The sequence below is a fragment of the Myotis davidii genome, unplaced genomic scaffold, assembly GCF_000327345.1.
Source record: "Myotis davidii unplaced genomic scaffold, ASM32734v1 scaffold38, whole genome shotgun sequence".
NCBI lineage: Eukaryota > Metazoa > Chordata > Mammalia > Chiroptera > Vespertilionidae > Myotis > Myotis davidii.
In genome coordinates, this window is record NW_006291383.1 from 567,199 (window position 1) to 587,781 (window position 20,583).

A 20,583-nucleotide genomic window follows, 5' to 3' on the forward strand; every position below is an offset into this window, starting at 1 on the left:
CACAAAAACCTAAGTAGTCCTGGGAACCCTATTTCTTGTGAATTTGGTTCATGGCAGGCATAAAGTGAGGGAGACTTTCCAAGATTTTACAACCTGCCTGGGCAGAAATGATTGGCAGTGCTGATGGCCAATCACAATCCTATTACTTCATTAGAGGTGGGCTCAAAGGATGGGCTCTCTGTTCTTTATTAACATCATTAACCCTCATATCTGGGGACAAAGATTGCTCATTGCTACTTTACAAACACTGCATTTTTCATTTGTTATGCTCATGTGAAATTTATCTTTCTGGAAAGGTACACACAAACTCTTAGGACTTACTTGAACACACTAGTTAACATTCAATTTATTTTCATCTTCTTTTTTCTGAGAGAGAAAAAAAATCATTAACTAATGATTGTCAGGAAGTTTTCTGCCTATGATAGGCATTTGACCAAGGGTCCCCTGGAACATACAGTTGTTTAAATTTGCATTTCTCCAGGAAGGATCTAATAGCTAGAGAGAGTTTGGGGATTAACATTCAGATTTCTGTCACTCCTGCTGCTCCTTGTGTCCATAATCACAGTCCTCAAGGATTAACACTCTTGTGACTATGGTTATACCCTATTGTGGGCTCTCCCAGGAACAATTCCATTAATATCACTTTTCATCTTCCTAGGTGCAAACTCAGGAACCAGTCAGGGAGAGACTCTCTCTCAGCCCGATGCCAGCTTTCTCAGAGCCTGCTGGGGAGGAGTCTGCATTTACTGGGACCACAACAGGTGTTTTCCCCAACTTAGGAGGGGCTGATGAGGAAAATGCATCATTGACCCAATACCTGGAGATAGAAAGCTGTACTCAAGGCCCACAGCGTGAAGAAAACCAAGACAGAGAAGACAACACACCTGGACATTCCTGGGAAGACCCAGGACATGAGCTGAATCTCCCAGAAGCCAATCATGCAACTATGTCCCCCTGTGAGCTGTCAGTGCATCTCCGTCAGGAGGGCAGTGATGGTCCCAGGGAGCCCGAGGCTCTCTCTGTTGCTTCCCCTGCACCTGCAGATGTTGCCCCCACCCTGGAAGCTGTGTGCCGTGGGCCAGGGGGCAGAGAAGCAGAGTGTTTGATGGAGCGTCTTGAAGCAGGCGACCAAGGAACAGGTGACACCATGGGTGCTCCTGCCAGAGCCCCAGTTCATAAATATTCACCTCAAGAAATTTGCTCCATGGACTTAGAGCTGGCAGAGGGTCAAAGCCAAATACCTGATTTATGTGTTCCTGATGACCAGACACTGGATGTTGTTCTTCAAACACAAGGTTCTGAGCCTCTACACTCCACAGATAAAAGCAACAAGGGTGAAGACTCAGTCGTGTTTCCTGCACCTGGTGATGCCCTCGCCTGGGACATTTCACAAAAAGCCAGTGAGGAATCCACAGGGGAACATCTGGCCAAGGTGGAGCATTCCACCTCCACACCGGCCTCCACAATGCAGGAGAGGCCGAGCCCCAGCATCTCGGGAGGGCTTGAGGAGAGACAGCCTGTATCTCCTGAGAAGTCTTTGGTGTGGTGCAAAGAAGGCGATGAGAGCTCCAGCACCAGTGCCTTGGACACCGCAGACACACCAGCCAGTCACAGCTCAATTGTGACCTTTCCTCAGGAGAAGCCAACAACATTAACTGCTACTCCTGAGTGTCTTCAGGTGACCAGGGAGAATGGGAACACACCAGCTGGTACCATTGCCACCAAAGTCCACTCGGCCAAATACCTCCCTGTATCCATTGCTGAGAACAGCCATGTAGATAGCCCCGAGGAGAGCTCAGCTCAGGTACCAGAAGGAAATATTTTTCAACTTCCTTCCAGTGTACAGCAGGGTCATGTTTTAAATGGCTCCACCACCGAATCTCCCAAAGAACTTGGCATGGCTCCCAGTGGACCAGGAGTCCATGTCTGTGCTCCTCCGCCTCCCGAGGGAGATTCCTGCAGCACTTCCCCTCTTCAGATTGGGAACCAGGCTGGAGATAAGAGCCAGACCGTGGACAGAGCAGACCACAGGAGCCTTGGAGAGCATTTCCAAGAAAAGGGAAGTGAAACACAGAGGATTCAGCCGGAGAGCCTGACCTACCAGGGTTCCCTTTCTGAAGATAATTTCCAAGAAAGTAGGCCTATGACATCTGCTGCACAAGGGGAGACAGACCTGTTGCCCATGGACCCGTCATTAGCAAACTCCATGGAGGAAAGAAGTCAGAGCTCAGGCCTGGGGACTAGTGTGTCTGTGGTGGCCAAAGCAGCCGTGGAAGATGACAGTCAGGCTGTGAGTAGTGCTCCGCCTCTCTCTCAGAGCCCCCTGGAGGGGTCTAAAGAGAGTGGATCAGCACATTGGGAAGCAGGCAATAAGCCCAAGACTATGACTGTAGAGGCTCCTGTCTCTGAGGTCTGGCCACCAAGTCAACTGACAGCTTCTGAGTGCGAGGAGTCAGAAGCTGGTGCCAAGACACCTGTCGGGGTCTGGGCTGTGGCTGCCTCGCTAACGGAAGGTGCTGCTGGGCCTGAACTGGACCCCTCTGAACCCGTAGCATCGGCTGCCAGTCCCCAGGCTGAGGCGGGCTCAGCCCTTGCTAAGGACGGAGAGATCTACGAAGGCAGAAAACCAGCCAGGCGTGCACAATGGAGCTACCTTTCTTCCCGGTACTTGAGCCAACCCCGGTTCCTGGGGTCGTCTGTGGACCCTGTAGATGAAGGTGTCACGGATGGGCCATCAGAGGCTTCCAAAACGGGACAGCAGGAAAATGTTAGCAACGTGAGTCAAAGCCAAGAGGAAAACCAACCCGGCGTGGACCCCCCTGCCTTCTTTAAACAGTTTCTGCCCCACCCTGAAATCCTCGAGTCCTCAGTAGATCCCATTGATGAGATGAGCGTGGTGGAGTGGGCCAGGGTGGAAACCCAGGAGCCTTCTGACTCCACCCTGGGGGTTGTCAGAGAGGAGAGTCAATCAGATGCTGGAAGCTTGGGCCAGAGAGTGGAAGTCCAACCCATCATCTCTCCAGGCCCATGCCCCCAGCAAAGTGGGGAAACCATTCCGAGCGAAAATAGCACCAACAGAAGCCAAGATGCCGGTGAGAGAGGGGAGGCTGAACACAGTCAGCATGACAAAGCCAAAGGCGAAGTCCAGCCTGCCATTTTGCAAGTCCCGTGTCTTGATGAAGGTGGGGTGACAGTTCCAGGGGGATGCAGCGGAAGCCAGGCACACGAAGGCCGCGAGAAGAGCCTGGGGGAGGCCGAGCAAAGTAAAAAGGACGCAGCAGGTGCCATTTCCCCCACTTTACCTCTTTCCAGTGCTCCTGCAGTCCTGGCGCAGGCTTCTGTTGGAGTTGACACAGACAACACCGCAGGTCAAATTCATGCTATCCCTGAGAACCATTTAGTGGAGCCCAGAAACCATCAACATGCATTTTCTGACTCAAAGGAGAAGGGAGAGAGAGAGAGTGAGTGTGGGAAACACTTGCCCTCTCCCAGTGGTCTTACTCAGCTGCCTTTTACTTCATCCCCTGAAGGAAACATAACAGACTTTTCAATAAGCCACAAAATTGAGGAACCTGAAATAGAGGTGCCCCAAAGTGGGGAAACCAAACCCACAAGGGCATCCAGCTCGCCAGCAGTGACTTTGGCGTTGGTTTCGGGAGAACGTGTGTCAGAGACAGCTCCTAACACGCTGCAGGACCCATGGCACCTGGGCCCCACCCCGGGCCGTGGGAGAAAGTCAGGGGAGGGGAGGCCCCGTGGCATGGCAGCCCCGACGGGAAGGTCCCCAGTACCTGCTTGGGAGGAAGTCAAGAAGAAGCAAGAAATCACAGGAAGTGCACGTTTAGCTGAGGGAGTGAAGAGGAAAATTCTGTCCAAGGTGGCTGCCCTGAGGCTGAGATTGGAAGAAAGAGAAAACACCAGAAAGAACGGGAGCTTTCCTAAAAAGATTCCTAAACTCGAAACATCGGTGTCAGGCACGGATGAGAACAAAGACCCCCAAAAGCCACCTTGCAAAAGGGACGGGAAAGGTGAGACTTCGTTGCTCTCTATCCCTGTTAAAGTTTGGGTTTGTTGGCCCGTGTCAGATTCCTGGGTCCTCCTGAGTCCTTGGTAGTTCAGGTGAGTTGCGACCAGGGGGCAGGGACCCCGTGGCTGTGACCAAATGGCTCGGCATATAGGCCCCGGTTCTCAAACTTGAGTGGCTGCAGAATGACCTGCAGGGCTCCACCCCAGGGTTTCTGATTCCACGCATGGGCTCGAGAAATTGCATTTCTAACAGGTTCCCAGGGGATCTGTGGGGAGAGCCTCGCCTATAAGTGCCTGTACGTGTGTTTAATGGAGGGAGTGTGATGAGGATACCCTTTTGTTTAATTACCCGTTAAAACATATTTGCAAAAGATAAGCTGACGCATGAATCAGTACAGCTCATTCGTATAATTAAAGAAACCACATGCTGAGCAGGATTTCCAGAAATAAACATTTAGGTACAATTTGGGAGTCTTCTTTCATCATTGATTTTCATTTAAAATGGCTTCATTGAACATTGGGTTTCCTTCCAAATTTGAGTCTAAAAATTTCTTTCCAACCCACTCTTCACTTTCTGAGTCTAAAGGCCCCAAGGGCATGGTTTCCAGGTTTCAGACCCCTGGAGGCTCAGAGCCCCTGGAACTGCTGTGGCTTCTGCTTGGCCCGGGGAATTACTTTAACCCACATTTCATCCTATAAGCTGACTTTTAGCCTCTTTTACATCAGAACTCTTTCCTTTGCCGTGCAACCTGGCAGAAGTCAGAAGAGGAGATATTGCAGCAGGCGAGGTCCCTTGTGGACGGAAGCAGGGGAGGGGTTCCCCACCAGGTTCAATTCCAGTCAACTGCCGAGTCCTCAGACTTCTAGGCGGTGCTTGTCGTTCTCCATCCAGATTCATGGGCCTCGGCCCGGTTTCAGAGAGAATTAAATATAAAACTACCTTCTGAAGTGTTTGGAGGGATCCATCCTGGTTGCTAGTATATGTGTTTTTAAGCACATTTTAAGAGAATGAAGCGATATTTTCAAAGATCTCTAAAGTGGGTTTACCCCAGACGGAAACAATCTATTTGGAATGTTTGTCCATGGTTATGTAAGTTACCCACAGGGAAAAGGACATTCTAGTAACCACATGCTGTTGGGGACTTTGATCTCTCTCAGCTGCCACAAGCCTCCCGGAGCTCAAAGGGCGGCAAAGATGCGGGACAGCATTTGGGGAGGGGTGGTGCTCTCCCTCCCTGACCTGGTCAGGTAGACTTGGGGGTGGGGATGACTCAGATGATTCTGGAAGAAATTAAACAAACTGAGTAACCTTTGTCCTTTGGACAACTACTCTCCCAGGGCTCTTCTTAGCTGCTTCCACATAGATAGGGCTTCTTTCCAAGCCCTGAGGCCTCTTGTCCAAGCCAGCTTTGCATCTCTCCAAGACCCTCATGTAATCCCACTGCTCATTTTATGCCCTTTCCTCTGTCCCCCATTTTTCTTTGTGTTCAGAATTTACAACAGGTGGTGGAGGGGTTGGCAACTTAGGTACCTTTAGGTCTCCACAGATCACCTGTGCAAACTGCCATGATGTTGGAAGGGCCTTTGAGGAAATGTGTCCCAGATGAGGTGGGCTTGGTCAGGACTCTGGACCAAGAGTTTGAGACTGTGTGCCTGAACACCCAGCACAGCCTGTAAATATGAAACAGCCTGCAGCTATGCCCCCCGTGTCTCTTATCCGAGTGTCTGTTGGCATCAAGGAGAGATGGGAGGCAACCTTAACGCATCGACTATTCCACAGCAGAATTTGTGGGAACAGAGCAAACAGCAACAGTATTGATGACTTTCACCTTGGCTGTGGATTATATATTTTATATCACAAAGCTGCGGAGTTGTGGAACTTGGTCTCCAACCAACAGACACCACATTTCCAGCAACCCTACTACTTATCAAAAGATTGCCACCACCTGGCTGGATCAGCTATATTCGTCTTCTTTAATCTAATGGTTATGCTGCCCCCCAGTGGCTGCCCTGAGTAATTACATATCTGCCCGGCTTGAGATCTCATTCGTGATTTTAAAAGGTGATATTCAAAGGTCTCAACTCTGGGAATCATTTCCTCATTGCTCCTATTTCATTCACATCAGACATAACAGAAATCTTCAGCAAAAACAAAGGTAATTAGAGGAAAGATGAATGCGTTACTTTCCAGCAAATAGCTATTATTGAGTTGCCATCTGAGGGCTTAACCACAATTACTGGGATGATCCAGATTTTATTTTACTCCCTAATCCCTAGCTCTGATTTTAACGTGGACCATCCAGAAAGCATCTTTATTTGAACAAGGTCCTATAGACTAGGTATCCGAAATCCTCCTCTCCCTACTCCTCCCACCGTCCTGGAAGGAGGCTTTCTGCTTATGGTGGGCACTTTGACCACGGGTCCCCTGGAACACACAGTTGTTTAAATTTGCATTTCTCCAGGAAGGCTCTAATAGCTAGAGCAACTTTGAAAAAAAATGCCTCTCAAGTTATATTTCACATCTGTGCATTACAGACCTGACTCAAGGACCATTAAGTAGTGAAAAGTAATTAGGTTGACTTATTCATTTTCTTAGTGTTTAGGCAAGCCACATCGCCTCCCAGACACTGTTTTCTCTTCCACAAATTGAGGGTCCTACCTATTATCTTTGTCTCTGGATATTGTTCTAAGAATTAAGTGAGGTGAGATGAGAAAGTCTTTTGCCCACTGTAGAGCTCTTTGCAACTGTTATAAGAATGCTGACCTGCCGATCTCTCACTTCTAGCTCCAGTATTACTGAGAAAGATCCAAGCCGAGATGTTTCCTGACCACTCTGGAGATGTAAGATTAAGCTGCCAGTTTGCAGAAATTCATGAAGATTCTACCATCTGGTGGACAAAAGATTCAAAATCAATTGCCCAAGTGCAGAGAAGGTGCGGTATTTGCTCTTGGATACTTTTCATAGTTGCTGCGTATATCACAACATAGTTCTAAAAAACAATAATAATATGATGAAATAATACATTATAGGAAGTAAAAAGGGAAATTGGAGTAAAAAATCCACACCCAAAGTATTCAAGAAATGTAAGTAATGGAAGACAGGTGTCTGGACCGGGAAAATGGTGGTGGATTCTTGCCCTGGCTCTTCCACCATTGAGTTCCATGGCCTTAGGAAATCATGAAACCTTTCATTACGTTTAAAAGTGTAATTTAAAATTTTAAATTCTAGTTTTCAGAATCATTACATTTAGGGAACCACATCAAATTATCTCCTAGTCTAAGGCTCTGTGATCTGAAGATTTAAGAGCTGTCTTCTGTATGTCTGTGAATTTTGCTGTTTTCTGTTTCACAAATTCCCATTAACCAAACAAAGTGAAGAAGGTGAAGCGAACGGAAAAGACAATCCATGCAGTTGCAGAAAAGTAGCTGCGCTTGAGGGGCCTTTGCTGTTTATAAGTGACTCATGGCTCTTTCAAATAGCGTACTTCCCTAGTGAATACCTTCCTTCCATCTCTTTGCTGTTTATAAGTGACTCATGGCTGAGAGCTCTTTCAAACAGCGTACTTCCCTAGTGAATACCTTCCTTCCATCCTTTCATCCAGCCATCCAGCCATCCATCCAACTGCCCATCCACCAGCCAACATTAGACTGTTCTGAAGATGACATGAAATAGACTTTTAAGTGATTAGCACAATACCTGGTACATACCAAGTGCTCAATACACATTAGCTATTATCTTCCCCCTCACCATCACCTCGAGTTTTTCTTCTCCCTTATTGTATCGGGGTTTATATTTGGGTTTAAAGTTTTCAGGTTTCCTTCGAGCACAAGTCATATGGATTAGTAATATAACTGGGGTGAATTCTGATCTGAAGTTCTGATGAGCTCCCAGAATTCAGAATTCTAGTTCTTTGCTTTTTAATAATAGCCCATCCCCCATATGTTTCTGTGCATTAATATTGCATATGGGAGTCAAAGAATTAAACCAAAGTTGTACTGATCATCCCCTACAGGTGAATAAATGATTTAAATGGCACATCATGATCTTGTCCTTCAGCCAGCTCATAGGCTGAAAACATTAGGCCTGAGAAACATTAGTTCCTATTGCATTAAGTGTATCAGAAAATGCAACCTCAGAGTGATGACAGGTGCCAATGTTAATGTGCCCCACTTCAGCGCAGGAGACAACTCCACTGTGTCCTTGACCATCGTCCAAGCCAGTCAGAAGGACCAGGGCCTCTATTACTGCTGCATCAAGAACAGTTATGGAAAAGTGACAGCTGAATTTAACCTCACCACTGAAGGTAAACCCCAGCTTTTCAGGTTCAAATAAATGAGAACCGCTAGCATCTACCAGTTAAGAGTGTTCATTTGTACTGAAGGCATTCTGTTCTGTATCTTCTTCCAGTTCTCAAACAACTTTCCAGTCACCGGGACATTACAGGTAAGCTGATCTGAGTGGGATGTCAGGGTAGCGGGCTCACCATAAAGCATGAAGTAGCTCCTGGAGTCAATGGTAGAGGCATATTCCTATGGACGCTTCTAACCACGCAGCAGAGAACTCAGGGATGACTGAGAAAATGAATGAAAATTCATGAGCCATTTCAACCTGGCCGTAAGGCCAATGATAAGTTCTCTGGGTTACAAATATCCAGAAGTGTATCATTTATGACAAGAGATCAGATTGTAGGGGGTGGTTGCTGGGAACATGTGGAGGGGGAGTTTGGGGTTAGATTTTTCCCTTTAAGCATCAGACTAGCAGGCAGCCATCTGCATGGGTTTGTTCAGCCTCTGGCACTATGTGACATGTTTTGTTGCTTTAATTTACTTTTCACTTTGACTAGCTGAGCAGATTCCCAAAGGGAGCCAGGTGTCTAGGAGAAAACTCCATTCATCTGCATCATAATGAGAATGAAAGATGGGTGGTCGGGCTCTCCTTTGGCACTTGTGCACATCTGGTGTAGCCACAGCCCAGCAGCTCTCCTGAACACTCACACTGCCCCTGGGCTACCCACTGAGTACAGTTTGGTGGAGCCCATGCTTGTTGTAATTTTCCCTAATTCCTTTTAGGGAAAATTGCCCATTCCCACACATGTGCCCACCCCCACCCAGTAGTGTGCTGGTAAATTGTTAACAACGTGCTTTGTCGGGAGCAGGGGCAGGGGAACCTAAAATATATAGTTTTCCAATTTCTGTGGTATAAATACTCTCACCATGGCCAATTTTAAACGGACAGTGTGATATCACGAGAACGTGGAGCCCATAGTCAGCTCTCAGGGAGCAGGTTGAGCACACCTCTCAGCCCCCTCACCCCATGTTACACGGCTCTTGGCACAATGTGGGGCCCTTGGTCACACTTAGGAGAAATAGGAATGAAACTCTGATCATTAAATTGATTTTACATCTTAAAGATTTGCCTCTGTGCTGATTGGTAAAGCAAATACCTGAAATCTTTGTGAAAACAAGACCATAAAGACGAACAAGATACAGTGATATTCAGTACGTAAAAGGCAAGGAGCTGGGATCTCGACTTCAAAATGCTGTAGAAAATATTGTGATATTTATCCAAGACAGCAAACTTACTTAGACACAAACTCTTCGAAAATCCACTCAAATGCTAACTACCCATCTTTACTATGTACTGTACTTGTAGTATAATTTTAAATTCTTCCCCTGCTTCGGCTCCTATCTCTCCAAGAGTCAAAATTCACAAGAGAATGCCTTTCCTTCCGACCTTTTGGAAAACAGAATGACCTTTAGAAGAAAGCTGCTTCATCAGCTTCTCAACATTGGTTGGCTGTTACACACTAGATAATTGCTATGATCTCAATGTTTTAGGTTTGCAGTAACTCATTTCTCAAGGTCTGTACCAGCCAGGAATGGACCCCAGTGGGGATGAGCTGCTGGCCACCTGGTGGAAATAGCACACCTGTTGTAGCCCTTTGATTCCAACCACAGGTTTTGGTCTAGACCCCAATGACATCACCTTCACCAGCTTCTCCCTGAGAATGTCGGTCCCAGTTTCAGTGACTCATCGAGCTGTGAGCCATACTTGTCCTCTCCCTCTCCTTGCACTTTCTGATGAAGACACTTCAAATGACACATTATTTTTATTTGGAGGGATATCTCTCAATAAACATTTCACTAATTTAATTATCTAGAGAAAGAACAAATAACATTTTACAAGTTTATTAATTAGAGCAATAAACTAATTAATAAACTAATAAAACTAAGCTGGGATGTCCTGGCCTGTGTAGCTCAATTGGATGGAGTGTCATCTTGTACACCACATAGGGACAATGACAAGTGTGACCAATAGAACCTAGAAGGGGAACCACACTTAACTCCCAACAGAGGCATAGCTCAAAGCTGAGATGGGAAGATGGGCATTGAGGAAGATGTAGTGGATGACTAAATTTGGGCTATGTTTTAGCATGCGAAGAGATTGAATTCAGCCAACTTATCTTCAGAGAAGACTTCCTCCAGGACAGCTACTTTGGGGACCGCCTGCGAGGTCAGATCGCCACGGAGGAGCTGCACTTCGGAGAAGGTGTCCACCGAAAAGCCTTCCGCAGCAAAGTCATGCAGGGCCTCATGCCCGTCTTCCAGCCCGGCCACGCCTGCGTGCTCAAGGTGCACAATGCCGTTGCCTATGGGACCAGAAACAACGATGAGCTCGTCCAGAGGAACTACAACCTCGCTGCCCAGGTGGGTCCGCCTGCCCTAAAGGTGTCACTTAGGTGTGAGAGGGACCCCTAATAATCAGACTCAGAATTGATGGGAGTCTCCAAGAGGGTGTGTTGCTCCCTTGGGGTGTGGTGTAAGGGAACCACTGGATTAAGGCTGACAGCTGGGAACCATGTCTCAGTTCCCAGGAGTATTTCTTGGCCTCGTGCCAGATGGGACTCAGCCTATGTTTGGAGGCACCTCCCCAGTTCTGACCTGGGCTGAGGTCATTTCCTGGGAAGCCCCATGAGTTCCCTAAGGACTTGAATCTACTTGGACACAAGATGATATGGAAATGAGGGTCCTATGCTATACTGGACACCAGGATCCCCAAAGACAGCTAAAATTAGGAGTTGTTCCTGAGTGTTTTGTTTTAGATGGAGGTGGGATATATTTAGAAGGATAGGGCACAGTCAATTGTCCTGTTTCCTGCCTTCCTAAGTTTGGTTTAATGTCAGACCATAAACTATGAAGGGAGAGCGACCCAAGTCTGTAGCTGAGTCTCCTCCTCTCTATGGAACTCCTGTTAGTTTCTCTCCTTGCCTCCCCCTCCCACTTTGGTCCATTGTTTCACTCTTGATGCCAACTGGCCAAGCCTCTGGTAGTGCTGGGTCTAGCACTTCTACAAACTAGGTGCCCTTTAAAAAGTTTTACCTTCAAAATGATTAGACTTAGATCAATGTTTTGGGTGCTGTTAAGCACTAACCATCCATGATTCTCTCAGATGTGGCTCTGTCATATGGACTTGGTGCTCACGAAGGGCAGCCCCTCTTCTGTGGGGATAGGACTTTGCTAATAGTATTTAATTCTCCAAACCCGCCCTTCTTTCTTCTTTTCTTTCACTGAGCATTCCTTCCAACTTAGCGATCATCTCACCCAGTCATGGAAAATGCCCCAGAACCCAGACTCCCACTCAGAAATGCCATACGGAGTGGAAAGCAGAACCCAATATGCTTTTCCTACGCCAATAATCTTGTCAAGGTGTTCACTTTTTACAACTCCAATTATACCTTTGAAGAAGAACCTCAGATGGGGGAGCTCATGGGAAACCAACCAGCAAGCCCCAAGGTTTATCTGTCATCCTTCGGAGGGGCCAGTCCTCTTAGTTCAAGGATGGACTTCAGCCTTGCAGTTTATAAATTTTATAACTCAGGGATACCTGGCCCCAGAGACCACGTGACCTTCACCTGGATCATTCCTTCAGGTCTCAGAGCTCCTCTGCCAGCTCTAAGTTGCAATCATTGTTGCTTCTGTGCCCCTAATCAGGGGGTGGGTTTGGGAATCCATTGACCTGACTACATTAGGAAATCTGATTAGCTTTACCAAGCAGCTGTCTGAATTTCCTCTAATTGCTTGGATTTTCCATGTGTTTGGGTGATATAGGAATGCTATGTCCAAAATACTGCCAGACACTATGCCAAGATCTACGCTGCGGAAGCACAGCCTCTGGAAGGCTTTGGAGAAGTGCCAGAGTAAGTGTTTCCTCTCTTGAATTTCCACCCCTGACTTGTTGGGGACTTGGGGGGAACCTGAGGGGACAAGAGGATGAGAAAGATCAGGAGGACAAGCATTTCAATTGGTCACTATCTGTAAGCTGTGAGGGTACTTACGATTGAGATTCTGTTCTTCATTGGGTCACCAGAGGCTTTCAGAAAGATAATTGATATTCTTTAAATAAATGTATGTGTGGATGGATGGATGGAGAGATGAATGAATGCAATACATGTATCTACCATGTTAAGTAGAAAAGAAAGGATATGTACTCTCATGAATATTACATTGTCTAAACAATAAACAAATACAAGAGACCATATGAATATTACAAAATGACTAGTCCTATGAAGAAAATAAAATATGATGCTGTGTCCAGAAAGAGTGAATTGGGTGATCAGGATTATAGGAACATAATACCCACTTCCTGGAATTCTACAGAGATAAATTAAACTGATTGCTTTTATCCACTCACCAACTATTTATTCACCCAAGCAAATTTTGGTATCCACCGCTCTGAAGATGGATTGGGATGTTTCAATATCCAAGCCCCCTATCCTTCCTTACCATGGGAGAATTTGTGAACATGTGAATGGTGATAGTATATGGAGGGCAAAGTCCCTACAAAGAAAAGTGGTGATGGTTGTTTATGATGGGGAAACAAAAACATGTTCTTGGCTTTGGGGCAGAGGGAGTAAATCAAGAGTAAGAGGATAATAACTAACAAACATAAGATAAAACTTGAGACCAGGGATTGGCAAACTTTTCCTGTAAAGGGGCAGATAGGCTATTATGTAGATACTTGTGTCACAAATCCTTGTTGATGAATTTTAAAATATAATAATTAAATATAATTTTTGATATTTAGGTTTAATAGTGAGAAGAATGGAATTCTTCCTTTAAGTAAAATTTTGCTTAATTGGGGTTCAGGCTTAGTGTTTTCTATGACCAAAATGATGGGCAATGTTCATCTGTAAAACTCATTCTTAGCTTGTGGACTGGATTGGGCCCATAGGCAACGGCTTGTCAACCCCACTGTCCACATAGTTTCTTCTGCAGTAAGTAATGGGTAAGAGAGGAGGGTTATGTTGGGGCGTGCTGGAATTTCAGGGTTAGGAAGAAATGAGGAACCAGCAAAGGAGACCGACAAGAAGCAGCTGGGGAAGCAGGAGGAAACCAAGAGGAAGTGAGTTTCTGAAAGGCATGGGAAGGTGCTTCAAAAAGAAGTGAGTCAAGTGCCACTGAGAGCAAGTAAGATGAGGGCAAGTAAGTGACCGTTAGACTCTGCAACATGGTGCTCCTGGGCCCGTGACCGAAGCTTCTTCAGTGGGAAAGCCTCTTTGAGTGGGTTCAAGAGACATGGAAGGGGAGGGACTGGAGACAGTGCATCCAAAATGGATTTGAGCTTTGATGTAAGCTCTGAGTCAGTAGTTGTAGACCGTGGGGCCTACATGCTCTGTAGAGATTCTGCAGCATGTTGCTATGCCATTGAGAGTGATGCTGTCGAACAATATCCTTGAGCATTTGAGAGAGGTTGGGATCTAGGTGCCAGAGGGAGAGATGCTTCATGCAGGAGCAAGAGGGCTCATGCCTAAGAGGGGCGGGGCAGCAGAGGATATGGGCGCAGACCTTGGGAAATGGGAATACGTGGGGTGGCAACTTCAGATGTTCTGTTCTTATTGATTGAGGTTTCACAATGGAACAGGAAGTAAGGCCATCAGCTGAGAGTGAGATTGGGTTGCGGGGAGGGGGATTGCGGGGGGGAGGGAGAGTTGTAGGCGGTTAGAGGTGAGAGGAGCTGGTATGAAATAATCATCCAGGATGGAGTGACAGTAGAAGGACTAGTGCTGGAAGATGCATTCAGGGTCTGATCTCTCTCCAATCCCAGCTGTCATCACTCCTGCACAGCCTCCTCTCTGGTCTCCCTGTTTCTGCCCTTGTCCTTACACAGTCCATTTCACACAGAGTGGCAGAGTGATCCCTGTAACATAAGATCATGTCACTCCTCTGCCCAAAACTCTTCAATGGTACAAAGAGCAGAATTTTTCAAATGGCCAACCAGACCCGCCCCCAAAGGGTTCCTCACTGCACTGCAGCCACACTGGCTCCTCACTATTCTTTGAACACATCAGGAATGCTCCCACCCCAGAGCCTTTTCCATTTGTTGTTCCTTCTACCTGGATGGTTCTGTCCATGGATATCCTCATGCCCCTCCACCCCCATTTCCTGCAGATCTCTGCTCACATGTCCTTTATTAGTAAGGCCTTCTCTGACCTCCCTAAATAAAATAGCAGCTCCTCCCCCACCCCTGGATCTCCTAGCTCACCTCCACTGCTTTGTTTTTTCTCCTAGCACATAGCAACATGCATTTACTTACTGTCTCCTCCATTTAAATGTAAGATCCATGAGAGCAGAGCCTGTTCTTTGCCACTGTTTTCTGGGATAGAGTCTGGGAGTGTCTGACACCTAGAAGCCACTGAATGAGTATTTGTTGATTTGTGGACTGGAAGGATGGAAGGAAGGGTGGAAGGAAGGAAGGAAGGAAGGAAGCAAGGAAGGAAGGAAGGAAGGAAGGAAGGAAGGAAGGAAGGAAGGGAAGGGAAGGGAAGGGAAGGATGGAAGGAAGGAAGGAAGGAAGGGAGGGAGGGAGGAAGGTCAGAGGAAGGATGGAAGACTGGATATACGATGGATGGATAGATGGATTCTAATCATATGATCAATGGGGCCATTGAGAAATGGCTATAGTTGGACATTCATTTCTACCTGAGCAATTAAACTCAATCCCAGGAGGAGTTTCTGACTAACTCTAGGGACAAATGACAAATAGAAACTCACCCTTTTACTCATTGAATAATCATTGGTGGAGGGGTAGTTAATCTAAATCTAGTGGAACCCAGGCATTTATTCTGTGTGCCCATGTTCTCATCCTTTCCAGGATCATTCCTATTTTTCTCATCCATCGGCCTGAGAACAACATCCCATATGCAACAGTGGAGGAGGAGCTGATTGGAGAATTTGTGAAGTATTCCATCAGGGATGGGAAGGAAATCAACTTCTTGAGGAGAGACTCAGAGGCGGGTCAGAAGTGCTGCACCTTCCAGCACTGGGTGTACCAGAAAACAGGTGGCTGCCTCCTGGTCACTGACATGCAGGGTGAGGAAGTAGAATGATCCGGGCCCGGGGTGCGGTGGGCCTGGGTGCTGCTGGGGATGGGGAGGGAAGGAGAAGGACAGATGTGCTGGGTGCCTTTTAGCCCCTTCAGCAGCAGAAGGTGTTACTAACGTCCCCTCGGAAACAAGGTGGGACAAAGGAGCCTGAGGTGACCAGCCAAATGGAGTCAGACAGCGCATTTTAATAATTCATGCCGATAATGCCTCCCCATTACAACAGGCAACCAACGATTGGCAGCAGCTCCCAGCTGTCCTATCCTGGTGGAGCCATGTGCCGGTGCTTGCTTCTCCAGCCTTTATTGTTCTCTCCTCCACAGGCACAGGTTCAGAAGTATATGTGCAAATCCGGATGTGCCAAAAGTTAAATTCAGATGTAATCATTCATTCTTACTAGGTGAAAGGGTCTCTCATAGTTACTTTAGGTTTCAAGCTCCCCCGATGAAGCTACAGCATGTCTTCCATTTCTACACACATTTTTGGGAATGCATTTGTGGTATGAAGTGGGGATGTCATACTTTGGATTCCCACAGAAGCAGCCCTGAGACAAGTGGCAGTTTGGGGGTCCCCGAGACCACCGTCAGATTCATTAATTTGCTGGAAGGACCCACAGAACTCAGAAAAGCCATTATACTCGTGGTTACGGTATATTACAGCCAGAGGACACAGACTCAGATCAGCAAAGGGAAGAGGTGCACAGGCAGTGCCCAGGGCCGGCAGGCAGCAGCTCCCAGCTGACCTATCCTGGCGGAGCCATGTGCCAGAGCTCACTTCTCCACCATGGTGCCAACCAGGGACGTTCACATGTGCCTTGGTGCTCAGAGGTTTTATTGGGGGTCCATCGAGTAGGCATGGCTGACTGCCCATGAAATTGACCTTAGTCGCTAGCCTCTCCAGAGGTCGTGATACCACACGACCCAAGGTACCAGGCAGGACATGCCAAGGGCTTAGAATTTACCCCATAGGAGTTGGATGAGGATTGAACCTTCACTGCAATTATCCAGGAGCGGATCCCGGTATACACAGGTAGGAAAGTGAAGTGTGACAGGGAAAGGGAAGGCAAGCAGTTACCATGGTGATCACCTGAAATTCACGTCTCCCAGGGGGAACTCTGGGAGCCTGTGCAGAACACACATGTCAGAATCATCGCACCCAGGGAGTGACCCCTGTAGTTACCAGCGGAAGGCTGCACCCACACATGGGCAAGCCAAGCTGAGCAAAGCAGGGTCCTGTGATCAGAGAAAGTTCTCAGGCAAAGCAATGCTGGTGGTGGCACCGGAGGTGGGGCCAGTGTTTGGAAGCGGTTAGTGTGAGGGCAGTGGGTGGGCACCGACAGCCCTGCCACAGGGGGTTCCTATTTCTTCTTTGCTTTCCCAATAATCGTGCTAAGAAAAATCCCAACTATAATTGCATGCCTACTCGATGTCAGACATGTTCTATACAGGATCCTGAGGTCTAGCACCAGCCTGGTGGTGGAAAGCGAGGCTGCCCCTGCTCCTCCACTTGCTGGCTGTCAGCCTTGGGCAAACCGCTCACCCCTCTGTGCCTCAGTCCTTTTCACATGGGGCTGCCGTGAAGATTAAATGAGAGCAAAACATTTAGTGAAGCAAGTGTTTCCTTCTTTTTAAAAAAATTTTTTTGGGAATAACCATAGACACAAGAAATTGCAAAAATGTCCGGAGAGGTCCCCATGTACCCTTTATCCAGCTTTGCCCAGTGTGAACATCGTACATGACTGAGGTGCATATCGAAACCAGGAGATTGACATTGGCACAACCTGAGTAACAGACTACAGACCTTCCTTGGATGTCACTAGTTTTTGTATGCATTTATTCTCTCCTATTATTTTTGTTTAATCTTTGAAATAACTCTGCAAAGAAGATCGTGTGATCCCCATTTTACAGATGAGAAAACAGAGGCCCAGAGGCAGTGATTTAATTGCCTGCTGTCACTCAGCTAATAACCAGAGAGGTCCAAGACTTGAACTCATAATTTCTGACTCCAGACCCCAAGTTCTTTGCACTTGGGGTTAGTACTCACAAATTTGCAAATTGGCAAGAGATTTCTAAGTGTCAAAGTCTCCCCTGAGGGACACTGGGAAGTACAACCTTACAGTCTTGCAGATGGGGCTGATCTGCAGATTGAAGGCAGCCATCCCCGCTGCCTTTCGGAGACTTCCCGGCCACACACTCACAGATGCGGTCTCAGCAGACAGCCATCTATCCTAATTAGACGCTGCTGTGCCATCATTGATGCCCCCCTTCTCTTCTCCTTCAGAGTTCATTTCGCAGTAGATACAGTTCTTCTACTGAAGAGCAACACCCTGGAGCTTCATGCACAGCTTGTTTCGTTTCCAGGCGCCAGTAGACAGCTCTAGTGGATATTACCTCTCCCGGTAAATGAGGTGTGCGGTTTAATGTGGTGTTTCTACGGCGTTTATTTACCCTCTGCTGCTGCTAGGAACAGTTTTTATTTTTTTATTGCTATCATCTTTATGGCACAAGATAGCCCATTCTCTAAACAATATTCATATTTTATAAATGTACCGAGGCACTGGAATTAGCACAAAATAAACAAACAAACCCAAACTCAACCATTACCTTCTGAGACTCTTAAAAGCTAACCCCTCCCAGTTTGCATTTGCTTGTTGATGGGATTGAGGCTTGAACATGGAGTCTGGGATCTGGCCCCAGGATATGCACAGTGGGAGGCCCCTAGGCCCCTACGAAGCTGCCACCCCCAAAACCCAAGAACTCAACTTCTGGAGGACAAACTCGCATTGCTGCTGACTCCTTTCCTTCCGTCAGAGACAAACTGCAGATGACTATTATCCCCAGCACAGTTTAAGAGCTGCACGCTAGAATTTAAATTATCCTGCAGAGGCCTTCATAACCTTGATCGAATTGCTGGCAAAATATTAAAATGAGAGAGAGAGAGAGAGAGAGAGAGAGAGAGAGATTTCCAAAATCATATTATATTTTTCTAAACTAAGTGACAGTAACTGTGAGAAGCAAGAAAAGGCAATTCTTAAGTTCAAGAACCTTCTGCCAAATGACTTTTAAAAATTTTTTATTTATTGAATTTTAGAGAGAGGGAGAGAGGGAGAGAAACGTTAATTTATCATTCCACTTCTTTATGCACTCACTGGTTGTTTCTTGTATGTGCCCTGACCGAGGATCAAACCTGCAACCTTGGCCTAGCACAGTGATGGCGAACCTTTTGAGCTCGGTGTGCCAGCATTTTAAAAAACCCTAACGTAATTCTGGTGCCGTGTCACATATAGAAATTTTTTGATATTTGCAACCATAGTAAAACAAAGATTTATATTTTTGATATTTATTTTATATATTTAAATGCCATTTAACACAGACAAATCAACCAAAAAAATGAGGTCACATGTCACCTCTGACACGCGTGTCATAGGTTCGCCATCACTGGCCTATCAGGACAACGCTGCAATCAACTGAGCTACCTGGCCAGGGCCACATGGCTTTTAAAATTGGGCTCTGTGCAACTCAGAGCTGTGATTTTTCACTACAACGTTCCACAAAAAAAGGCTTCTGAAAAGGGCTTTTGCAGTTTGGTGTCTTTTTTTTTTAAAGAATAGACCCTGAAATAAAAGCTATGTGAAGTATTTATACATACGTTCTAGTTGTTAGCAGCTTTCAAAGAACAAGATGGATTCATTGCCAACTGTGAAAGGGGCTTTTAAAACACCCACTGACTCACCCCAAGTGCGTGTTGAAATCAGCTCACCGGTGCCCTGCAGAAAGGCAGGGCTGACAAGTTTGCCATCAGCTCGAACCTCAGGGTTGGCTTTGGCAGGATGCAGGTTCCTTTGTCCACAGCCCAGGCCGGCATCTGTGCTGCCAGCCTCCTCCGTGAGCAGTCGCCTGCTGGTGGTAGAGGAGACACCATCCCAGCCTGGCTCACACAGGACCAGGCTCGGGCCAGACTGGAGGGGTAGCACTGCCATCAGAGGCTCGTCGCTAGGCTGCAGTGGTGAGATTGAAGCAGAGGTCCACTGAGCTGGAACAGGTGCCCCTAGCCACTGCCGTAGAGAGCCAGGCTCCTCGAAACTGCTGCGTCAGAGGCCTGCCTTCCGGTCACGGTCCCATGCAGCTAGATGTATAACTGAGAGGCCCCTGCTGATGGGTCCGGGGCGGTGTGTGTTTATGCAGGAAAGGGCTGTAACTACCTCCCTGTCCTTTCAGAGCAGCCCGGGTAATACCAATTCTGTCTTTGCTCGCCCTTCCTGTAGGTGTAGGAATGAAGTTAACCGACGTTGGCATAGCAACTTTGGCTAAAGGGTGAGTAGAAAAAAAAATCGAGTGCATCTTATCCATCCCGAACTCTGGGCTTCCAAACACCTCCTGCGCAGACAGTTCCTCCGAGGTGGGCAAAGCGGATTTCTTGTCCTGACTGTGGTGACAAATGTTCTTGGGACGAATTCAATTCATTTCTTCACTTACATAAAACATGAATGGACAGCTGGGTCCTAACTTTGAAAGAAATGAGAACTCTGCAAAGGAATGCCCTGGGGGCAATGCCAGAGTCCCGGGATTCCTTTTCACTATGATGTCCCATTTTCTACATTTACTATCTTCACTATTCGAAGCATAAGTAGAAATACATACATACTGCATTCTACCACAGGCAGTATTTGTTTTGCATATTTTTATGTATTTCCCCCCCAAGTGCCCTTCAGGCAGCCTCCTGGTGATGGTGACAGGATCAAATGGCTCTGGAAGGGCTGTGACTGGTTGCCTGGCTTGCTGTTGATGTTTTTGGTTTCCTTTGCTTGCATGGAGTGTGCCCAGATGGCACTGCCACCGTTCTCTGGGGTATCTCTGGCAAACTGTGCCTGCTCGCTGCCTTGGCCATGACCGAGAAGGCAGACTCTTTGTGGTTCTTGGTGAAAAAAGAGTTCTGGGTTGGAGCTGCTGTTGCCTGGGCCACTGCTGATGTTCCTAGGAACTAAGACCCTTTGTAAGGAGGAGGAAGTAGAGGGCAAATGACTTTCAGAAGGGATGGCTTCTGTTTTAAAATGTAAGTGTTATTACTGTTCAGGTATGATCAGGAGATGATCGCCATTGAAAAGGCAGTTATTACTCACAGCTCCATTGTTCATAGGTCCCCAGAGAAGGGGGCAGGCCATGCCACGGGGGGGGCG

At 47.0% G+C, this 20,583-nt stretch overlaps 1 protein-coding gene across 1 annotated transcript in view; it reads left to right on the plus strand.

The window, feature by feature from the left end:
• The window catches only part of ALPK2 (alpha kinase 2), a 60,269-nt gene that overhangs the window by 30,484 nt on the left and 9,202 nt on the right, over nt 1-20,583 (plus strand). The window contains exons 2-9 of the mRNA XM_015564502.1: nt 659-4,028; nt 6,812-6,959; nt 8,203-8,330; nt 8,435-8,470; nt 10,460-10,734; nt 12,136-12,224; nt 15,179-15,396; nt 19,672-19,720. Coding sequence (XP_015419988.1) covers nt 659-4,028; nt 6,812-6,959; nt 8,203-8,330; nt 8,435-8,470; nt 10,460-10,734; nt 12,136-12,224; nt 15,179-15,396; nt 19,672-19,720 — 4,313 coding nt within the window. The remainder of the gene's footprint in view (nt 1-658; nt 4,029-6,811; nt 6,960-8,202; nt 8,331-8,434; nt 8,471-10,459; nt 10,735-12,135; nt 12,225-15,178; nt 15,397-19,671; nt 19,721-20,583) is intronic.